The sequence below is a fragment of the Telmatherina bonti genome (genome assembly GCF_933228915.1).
Source record: "Telmatherina bonti genome assembly, chromosome: 13".
Classification (NCBI taxonomy): domain Eukaryota; kingdom Metazoa; phylum Chordata; class Actinopteri; order Atheriniformes; family Telmatherinidae; genus Telmatherina; species Telmatherina bonti.
Window position 1 is genome coordinate 13,183,033 of NC_136611.1, and position 10,599 is coordinate 13,193,631.

General features: G+C 36.4%; 1 protein-coding gene across 1 annotated transcript; it reads right to left on the reverse strand.

Annotated features, from left to right (window-relative positions):
* Window positions 1-1,363: 1,363 nt before the first annotated feature.
* On the reverse strand, window positions 1,364-5,795 carry plpp5 (phospholipid phosphatase 5). Its single transcript, XM_079251513.1, has 8 exons — window positions 5,729-5,795; window positions 3,884-4,018; window positions 3,669-3,777; window positions 3,260-3,350; window positions 3,068-3,131; window positions 2,844-2,968; window positions 2,438-2,608; window positions 1,364-2,035 (listed from the first exon to the last, which is right to left on the reverse strand). Exons 2-8 carry the CDS (start codon window positions 3,952-3,954, stop codon window positions 1,866-1,868), a joined length of 801 nt encoding a protein of 266 aa, XP_079107639.1. The 5' UTR covers window positions 3,955-4,018; window positions 5,729-5,795; the 3' UTR covers window positions 1,364-1,865.
* Between the last annotated feature and the right edge of the window lie 4,804 nt (window positions 5,796-10,599).

Below are 10,599 nucleotides of genomic sequence, written 5' to 3' on the forward strand. Positions count from 1 at the left end.
CAGTTGGGTTCAACAGAAAGACCCAACTCCACTGTCACTCTGACCATGTCTGACCTCGTCTTTTAACTTATGGTAAACAGTCAGATTTAAGATACGGGGGCTATAAGGAGTTGACTGAGGAGTTGGTGTGCAGTTACAAAAAACAAACCAAGCACAAGCCTGAGACCACCGATTCAGAGAAACAGTTGCCTCATAGTTGTTTTACAGTCATCCGAACTTATATAAATATGACAAACTAAAGCAGAAATGAGAGTACAACTTTAAATACAGCAGGCACTGATAAGAGTGTGAGAAGCATAGAGTGACACTGCTACATCTGGATATTATACTAGGTTTAGGGCACATGTAACCTTTTCCAGAAACAAATAAGCAGAACCTGCAAATGGAAACTTTCAGAATTTGGAAGACAGAAAGAGTTAAAGCAATCCTAACAGAAGCAGCTGTAAACAAATCATGCTGATGGACCTGATTTCTGATTAACCTGACTACAAATGAAAGGGCTTGAAATGTGCAACACCGTACTCAAAAAAATAAAAAATGCAGAGTTTAAAAACCTGGAAAGATTTGTTTTTATTTAATAAATCCCACAATCAAATATCAAAACAAAGCCTCTTTGTAGCTGAAGCTTTATATGTTTCATTTCTGTGTGCCAGAGTTTAATTGTTGTCCAAAAGCTGCTAAAGTACTAAATTTATATTAATTGTGTCTGAAAATAGTCTCAGTGAATACAACAGTTGGAGACACAACAAAAACTACTGTTCAAGTAAACTATTAAGTATTTTAAATTAAACTGCTGTATCTTTAATATTTTTCATTAACAAAATGTTTTTTCCCCAGGAAAGGTGTTTTCACAATCTATATAAATACTGATATACAATAATCTGCACACTAGCAAAGGGTTTTACTTCATACAACCCATCCATTCCAGAAGTAAGCATCCCACTAACAAAACTCTAACTAAACCAGTTTTTCTCTGACAAATTAAATGCAGGGTGAAGAGGAAATCTGAGCTCAAAGGTCAACTTAACTTTCAATCTTTTTAATCCCTGTCTTTTAGTAAACAAAGGCTCCAATGTTATCCTAAATGTACTTTAATCACATGGTAACAAGTTGTTGATATCATTCATATCATTTAGTTGACACGACCAGCAGTGAAGGACATTGGCAACTTTGACACAGCTTGTTGTGTCCTCCTGCTTGTTTGTTGTCATTTCAGCCATGTCGTCAGATGTGGGAGAAAATTCTAAATTTTTACGAGACAGACTATTAAGCTTCAATCTTTCTAACCATAAAAATGCTCCCATAATATCAAGAATGAGCATAGATTCAAAGAAATTAAATACAGGACTCATATCTTCCCTTAAAGCCTCAACTCTACTTATTTTCAATTTTACAAAACAACCACAAAATAGAAACCAAAAAAACGAACTCAAAACAGCTGAGCCACAGACTGAGGGGCAGTGGACTGTTAGTGCAGTGCTTGTGCAGGTAATCCACTCAGCTGCTATGAGGGGTTAAAGTTCTGTTATCTATAGGCACAAAACAGTGTGTACAGAGCTGGGCCACATAACATAAACAATGTCAGGATAACTAAAAGAAAAAGCAAACTGATAAATAAATCCAGTCATTTAAGACCTCTTTTTTTTGGATTTGGAAACACAGTTGTCCCCCAGGTTGGACTTGTGATGTGCTAATGCATTCATTTAGAATTTAAAAAGAAATGCCCACAATGTTGTAACAATAGTTAATGATGAATATAAACATCAATCTGCCCTCCTTTACTAAGGATGTAACAACCAGAATCACAGGGAACTCTGTGACCCTAAATGACTCCAGTTTAAGAGTATAAAGCAGTTACAGCTTCTCTACAAGGGCAGGATGTAGTTGGAGTTGGCCAGCTTGCGCTCCTGTGCAGTGGGAACAATTTCTCTGTGTCGCAGGGGTCTGTGGCAGTCCGAGTCCTGAAGAGGAGGAAAGTGCTGCCTGTAGCAGAGCCAGGCGAAGGCAAAACCAAGCAGAGAACCCACCAAGACATCTACAGGAGAGACAAAGAGGATATTACACACAAGTTTAAAGCTGCCGTATTAAATCTATAGCTGGTTGACTTTCATCTCTTCCTGCTTTTGCTGATGTTTAACAAGTGTGAACAGTCAAAACAGTTTTCTTTTCAGCACACAAGAGAAGTTGTTCAAAAACAAATGGTATTTAAATAGACGTGAAGTTAAATTATTCGTAAAAATGTTTAGCATTCATTGTTTAATAAAAAAAATCTATTAATTTAATTTGGTTTAATGTGACTTGGACACATTTGGGATGCATGCTTCTGCATTCATGCGAGCAAATTCATCAACTTTTCCCTAATACGATGTAACGGTCAGACTGAGCGAAGTACATTCCACATAGAGCAACTTTATAGCTAAACAGTGTCAACCCTGACCTTGCCAATGGTGTTTGTAGTCGCAGGTTCGAGAGAGGGCAATGACAGTCGCCATGAGTAAAGGGGTGAGGAAGGCACACAGCCGCCATGCTCTGCCTTGGCCTGCTGTACTAAAGCAGCGCAACTTCCCTGCAATGTACAGCGCTGTAAAGCCCAAACCTGCAAAGGCAACTGAAGCAAAGTTTTAAAAAAAAAAAAAAAAAAGTGATTAAAACCAGAGGAAGTCAGAAAAAATAAACAAGGGAGTAAAAAAAAGCTGGGTTACAGTAACACTAGGAAGCGCTTACTCTTATGAAATGAGACCCTGAATGTGAAAAGACACTTAGATCTATTTTGAGATCTTTGCCCTTCTGCTTTACTTTGTGCATTTATTTGCACAGAAAGGTTGACCATGATGGCCTCTTACAGGAAGAATGTCCACTGGGAAAGCTCTTTCTTCCCTCTATGACAGCATCTGGGTCACCGCTGCAGCGCAACTCCAAGTTCATCTGACCGTCTGGGAAACAGCGGTAGAAGAAGTCTGGTCGTGGCCTGAGGGAAGAGGCAGCAGCAGAGATGCATATAAGAAGGCTAAGTAAGGCTTTTTAAGGCTGTATTGCGACCGAAAGTTCTGAAAAGATGCATCGTTACCTTCCGACAACAAGTTTAATGACGTTGGTGAAAACTCCATTGAGGACTAAAGTCAGAGTCACGGCTGGGAAGTAACAGGGGAGGGAAACAGAACTGAGTGTTAAACAAAAACACAGCAACTCAATAAACATAAATATGATGTTTTAAAATGAAGATTAAACATCCGAAACTTGTTTTTCTTTGTTTATTTACCCAAAGATGCTTCTTTCAGATCCCCGCGCTCCGATTTATTCAAAAGTGTAAAAACCAGGATTACAATCAGTGGTGTGAGAACAGCTACACTCTGATACAGAAAGGAAAAGACCAGTAAAACCAGCGGTTCATTTTAAGAAATATATGAAAATTTGTTCATAGATTACACATTAGATTCCTATGATAAAACAACACTGACCATAGACAACTAAAGAAGTTAAATCTGACACAGAAGAACCAAAAATAACAGCTTTTTTTCCCCTTCAGTCCTACAAACGGATTCTTCTTTATGCATCAGACATTTGAATGTTTTAGGTTGGAAGGCAGCTGACATCAACATGTAAAATTACAAGGCATCTACACACAGATGAGCCACCTTCACCAATTATTTACACGCACATATACTTACAAACATAAGGGAAGTTGGTACGTGGTCGCTTTCCACGCGATGGAATTTATACAGCCACATCTCCTCTGCCTGGATCTCACGGTAGAAAGGAGGAAGCTGCTCTGTCACACTAAAAGGAAGACAAACACATTACCTGCATCTTTGATGAAGGGCCCATAAAGTTATCCTGTAAACCATCAACAAATATGGAAAAAAAAAAAAAACACACAACTTACAAGAACACCAACAGCAGCGCCAACCGGACAGAAATTTCTGACAGGAACCCACGCAGCAGCCTTCTCTTCATCTTGTTTCTTGGAGTGGACTTCAGCCAACAGAAAACATCTTCACTCCACCTTCTTTTGACTTGACTGCAGATTTAAAAGAAAAAATTATTCTAGTCGTGTTGTCAGGTGGCTGATTATGCAACAATTATTCCTTCTTTGATAGATACCAAGACCTTAAGGAGAAACTGATGGCTTCCATAAATAAATATTTGCTCAAAACAAAATGCAGCAACACAGACTACAATAAAAAATGTCCGTAGTTTTGTGGCTTCTGTTTCTCTATCGGTTAGATTTGATCTAGTGCTTGTTTTGCTGAGCATCAATGGATATTAAAGTCACAGATCTGGTTATGAAACCAAACTTAAAACAATCTATATGTTTTGCTAAATGCTCATTTAATTATCAATCATTGTGCTAAATGAAATTGATTATCAAAGAGTGAAAAACACCAGAGAATCAGTGTGCCAACCAGAAATTATAGCAGGTCTAAATCACTTTTTGGCAAAATGAAAACTGTGGACACAAGCTACACAACTATATGTTTTCCCCCCCATCACATCTTTTGCATCCATTTTGCATTTGTCATTATTTACAGACTTATTGTTGAGGAAAACTGCAGAACCACAGAAGTGCCCAACCCTCAGGTGTGCTCACATACTTTCAGAAGTAAATGGAGTCTCCAAAAATAAACCCTGCGTAACGAATGTCCCATTAAAGCTTTGTGTATTTATCAGCAGAACACACTCATTCTGTAAAAAAAAGTGACAAATTGATGCAATGACTACCATTTAATACAGCAAGCTACAAAGTTCCTGCCAAAGCTTTTACAGTCATGACTGAAGGCATCCTAAGGAGTGTCTCTCAACAATATATGGAAGTAAAACAAAACACAAACAGAAAAGAGAAACAAAGCCAAGTCAACTCTAATATATTCTACCATGTAAAGGAGCAGTTTCACAGCAGAACATGGACTTTAAAGAGGCTTATCAAGAAAGACACAAAATGAAAGATAAGTTACATAAGACTTTAGATTTGATAAAAGTCAAGTTCTAAATCTTTCTCCTCTCAACCACTAATGCTTGTCATATCTCCCAGTGATGACTGGGTATGAACCCAGAGATGCTGACACAGCCGCCTGACACAGAAAGAGTCCTGTTCTGACCAGAACCAGGACAAAGACTCATTCAAATGACTTTACTTTAATCTGACTACAGTTGTGTCAATGATGTTCTTTGCCAGATAATGCATTCAACACACTGAACTCCAAGAAGTTCAAATTTCTTTTTCATAATAGTGATAATGTATAGAAATGAATTTCAAATGAATGTGAAGTTTAAAATAAAAGGAAACACATTATCATCATGAAATGTAACTTTGTAGTTTTAATGGTATCAAAGAGGACCAAAAAACATAAATTTGATGTTCTTTGTTATATAATGTACCCCAACAAATTTCACTGTCAGCACATATCAGAATAAATACTGTCAGTGATTAACTGTCTCGTCTAAAACCCAGATAAAGGCCAACATGCTGCACTTGTGCTCCCCACTTCCAGGTGAGACGGGCTTCGGTTTATCTGAATATATCAACATGTAGTTTAGCTTTTAAAAGAAAATAAGAAAAAGGAACAAAAGACAGAAAAAGCCTCGCATGTCACTATACACAGGATAGGAGAAACACAAGCTGTCATGAAACAGTTCTGCTGAGAGCTAAGCTAGCTAGCAACATCTGTCAAACAAAACATCTGGGCTATTTCCGCGATGTCAAACCGAGAATATAAAGTCGGTTACCAACCTAAAACAGGACTAAATTAATTTCCTCATCCTCAGATAAGGCATTTTCCATCAGCAGGACTTGGGCCTCCACAAACCCTCCTTCTAAGGAGAGACTGGAAGTCGTGAATTTAAGCACTTGAGAGAAAGAGGGATGCCGCCGCGAAGGAGGTGCGCTGCGCGTGAAGGTAACTTAACATCCGACATTTCCGGTTGGGATTTTCACATAAAAGTGCACAACGTCGATCTTTTTTTTTTTTTTTTTTCTTCCAATGAAACATAATACTGAAATATAATATTACAATATAGTGTCTATCTATCTATCTATCTATCTATATATATATATATATATATATATATATATATATACAATTTGTTTTTTTACTTATTAGATTTATGCTTTTATTATGTCGACCCTGTAAATAAACGTTTTTGGTATAGTATATAGTATATTACATTTACTTGGTTAAATATGGATGTAGCAAAAATATTTTTGGATCAATGAAAACAGTTTTAGATCAATGCATTGATATGTACTGTATGAATGAAAATAACTTGGGGCTGTATCTTGTATAATAAATTCCTGGATATATTGTGTATATGCATGTATTATGATTGAAAATTAAGATTTAAATTTCTTATCACATAGATGAAGGACTGGATGAGCTTTAGCTTCCTCCTACTCCCCTTCGGACATGTAGTAAAATTGTGAATGATAAGTCCATGCAGTGTGATGTAGTCCATTAACGTTTGCTTAGCATATCAATATGTTGGCTTATCATTGATTTCATGATTGTTTTATCATCTTGAATTTAATTTAAAAAATGATCATCTATATGTTCATTACCTAACTAAAAATGTATACTTTTAACTTTGGATTTCTCTAAACCGGAAATAGTTGTGTAAAGGATTTTATCTGCCTTGACATGAAAATGCAAGAAGCCACGTCATGTTAAAGATAGCCATCTAGAGGTTAAAAAGGAATTTGCAAGGATTTGATTTATATTCACCCAATTAAAATAGTCAGAAATGAAACTAATTGAAACTATCTCAAAGGGATTCATTTAATAAATGGTTACCTTTTCATTATGAGTAAAACATCACAGAAAACTCCATCAGATGGTTAAGAAGCCACATAATGAATGTTTCAATGAGACAGAGTACAGCTTTATTAAAGTCAAACTTCAGGCATGTCTGAACTCTTCAAACTCAACTTTAGAATGAAAAATTTCCAAATAAAAAGACAATCATGTACAAAAAGAGTGTCATCTCAACAGTCACACACATTTAGAAGCGTAATTGTACAGGCAAAAAGAGCACGCCACAGTAACATGAGTCTATGCAAGTTCAATGCAAAGTATTTACAAGTTCCTCAACAATTATGTAGTATGCAGTAACACAGGTTGAACAGTAATAAACATGGCATTTTGTGTTCATCCACGTTTTAATTGAAGCAACACCAAGAGAGATAGATATGACCCCAGTTAGAGTTACTGTGAGCAATTTTACTACAAGTAAAGAGATGAGTGCTTATGCAGGTGAATTTATTCATTTATTCCAACACTATTTGACAGCATGTTAAGTAAAAACTTAATGACAGTCGGCAAAATTGCACATAAAAAAACAAAAGACGTCACAGTGAACTGAAACATGCGCTTTAAAACATACAAAGGGGGTGGTCCATCCTAAATTTAAGCAAAAAAATTAACCTCTGGTGTATGTAAGGGTCACTTAAATGAGAACAAACATGCTGTCTCAAAGAAAAAAAAAGACAAAATAAAATGTGGGCAACAACAAAAACATACACCATCACACTTTTGGTGAACGCAGGGACACTGAAATTAGTAATACTGCTGCTGTGTCAGCACAGCAGGGGGGAGACGACAAATTGGCACAGAAAAAAAGAAAAGAAAAAAAAAAGAGCGTGATCATGCGATCCACAGGTGCAAAGAAAAATAAAGGCTGCTCGGTTTATGCAGAATCTCTGTGCAATACGATAGAAAAAGAAAAGTAAGAAAAGTAAAAAGAAAATGTTGGCATTCATTTGTTGGAAGCATGCAAGTCAGCAATTCAGATCAACAACATTCACAACAAAAATGAGGGAAAAAGGCTCAAGAAAAGTCACCAAAAGACCTGAACAAACATTTTCTGAAGCAATAAGAGTCAGGGTTGCCTGTAATCTAGTTATCACGAGGATGAGTTAAAAAAAAGAAAAAAAAGAAAATAATGACATCAATAAATAAAAATAACTCAAATTCAAGTTCATATGGAGTCTGTTCTGAGAATGCAAATAAAAGTGCCTTTGTAATGCACCACGTTAAATTCTATGGAAAGAGGGGAAAAAGGAAAACAAAAAGTGCTAGACCGGAAAAAAAAAAAGCAAGTTTAGTCTTTCATGGGTCCATAAAAAATTAATTTCCACCAAGTTCCCTGAAAAAAGAAAGAAGCTGCTGAATGCAGATGATTAGGATGCTTCAAATGCCTTTTTCTGTCTCTTTCTTCGTGATTTATATCAAAACCCTCTTCACTCAAACTATCCATTTGCTTTACGGTGACTCTCACTTAACAGACACCAAGAGAATGTTATTCCGTCTGCCCAAATAACTTCTGGCGTACGACCCCAAATGCAAAACCAGAAGTTAAAAATGGATAAACAGGCTTTACTTCTCAATAAGGTTAAAAAAAAAAAAGAAACATTTGCACTTAATTTCAAACAACTAAAGACAGTTGAAGAATTTTAGCACAAAAAAGTAAGCATTAGCAGCTTCTTTACATTTTTCTCTTTTAGCTTTCACTCCTCAATTTACACTCAGCTGCCAGTTTATCAGGTAAGAGAGTCTAAAACTACAGCAGCCAGACAAAAGTCCAGCAATGAATCCTTCGTTGCTCAGTTCCTCCTGTCAAAGTGGGTCTTTATTAAGCTTCATGATCAATGTGCAACTCATAGTTCTGACTGAATTTTCTAGTATTCTCTGATTTATTTCACTTTCATCCAAATAACGAGGAATTTAAAAAAAATCTAAAGCATTAGAATTTAGTGTACAGCTTAAGAGCTCTGAAACTGCTGTGAAAAAATGTGAACTTTAAAGATTTCTTGATTGCAGGACTTTTGCCCCCCCCCCCAACTTAACATTAAACGGGCGACTGAGTGTTTACACACTGGATTGAAAGACACTTAAAGCAAAACGAAAAGATGAGGAATCAATGGCATCGATTTACCCTGTGGCTCGAATTTTGACAGCAACAAACTAAGAAAAAAGAAAAATTAAATCTCTATCACGGGAAAAACAAAGAAATCAAACTGATCACATAACCACTGGAGAATCAAAAGCAAAAGACTGGGGTGTGACTACAGAAAAGCTTCCACCTGTGATAATCACTCGTATCCTGGTTAAATCTGCACAAAACCTGCTCTGAAACAAAAGAAAAATTTACTTTCCAATACTGAACTGCTTCACACTGCTTTAAACACCAATTACAGTGAGTCACGACACAGGCCGATGAGCAGCTGCTGTTACCAAATGTGGAATCATCACACCAAATGTAAGAAAATGACTAAATACAGGCATATTATGTAAAACTCCCCATTTTTTTCTCCTTTTTTTCTTTTTTTTTTTAACAGTTTATTTCGCTTGCACCTTGGTGAGGAGGGAGACTAAATTACTGCACTGGTGTTTGAAAAAGAAATCAGTATAAAATGTGGTGCAATAAATACAAAAAATTTTAGATTTGACAGATGAGCGATTAAAAACACTGTACAGAAGTTTGTGTTTGTACATTATACTGGACTGGACAGTTGTTAGTTACACCATTATGTCTTCATATAAAGCCCAGCCTTGAGGATTTTCTCCTGCAGGTGGAAACAGACAAAGCGCCCCCTAGAGGGCACTAAGGACTACGTTGTACGGTGCTGGGGCAGCAGTCATTTCTACTTGTGGACAAAAAAATAAACAAAAACACAAAACAAATTACACCATTTTCCTCAAGGCCAAAAGAAAAGAAAAGACCCAGCATTTACCACATTTCTGACTGAAATGCAAAAAAAGACAGTTTAAATTCCAATGTTACTACAAGAAGAGGTATCCGTTTTCAAACACTTGTCATATGTTCTTTGAGTATACATTTCTGTATATTTGCCCTAGCTAAATCGTGTAGAGCTGAGTGAAAGTGCTATTCAGAGAAGTTTGGCAAAACGAAAACATAAACCCTCCAAAAAAAACAAAAAAAACAAAAAAACCCAAATATAACCATCACAGTATACAAGTGACATGAAATTACTGAAATGGTCTGCATCTGGGCAGTACGTACTACAACCAAACGAAAAGAACCAAACGTAAGGCTTGTCAACAATACTTTAAGACAGCACCAGTGATCACTAGCTGGGCTCCTCCCTCTACTAAACAAATAACAGGAACTACTTGGAGGACATGTGGGAACGCAACTCAAAAAAAAAAAAAAAAAAAAAAAGAAATTGACAAGAATCCGTCTCGTTACAAAAGCTTTTCCTTCTTTTAGGAGCAACAAGAGAGACGAGGCTCTGCCCCTCCTGATCTTTAAGTACTTACAATATTGTGAGCCAATTATGTACACAATGGCGAGTGAGACTGGTAATATGAAATCACAAGTACTTCGTAATGTCATACCATTACACTATATACCATTATATTTTCACCTTAATATGACTATTTTCACAAGGAAGTCAGTGTAATGTTCAACACCTAAACAAACAAACGTAATACACCACTCACCGGGATGACGGGAGAGAATCTGTCTGTAAACATTAACAAACATAGATACTGTATATAATTATATTCATCTATACCCATAAGTATATTAAAACCATGTTAAAGAAGGTTGGAATGTAGTGTGGTCCTGAAAAAAAAAAATTGCACA

What these genes read in the sequence shown, in the direction of transcription:
- plpp5 (XM_079251513.1), bottom strand. Translation starts at nt 3,954, where the DNA reads ATGAAGAGAAGGCTGCTGCGTGGGTTCCTGTCAGAAATTTCTGTCCGG. An exon ending in TACCAACTTCCCTTATGTTT is followed by an intron (nt 3,351 to 3,668) that starts GTAAGTATATGT and finishes TTTCTGTATCAG; the next exon opens with AGTGTAGCTGTTCTCACACC. An exon ending in TCTGAAAGAAGCATCTTTGG is followed by an intron (nt 3,132 to 3,259) that starts GTAAATAAACAA and finishes GTTACTTCCCAG; the next exon opens with CCGTGACTCTGACTTTAGTC.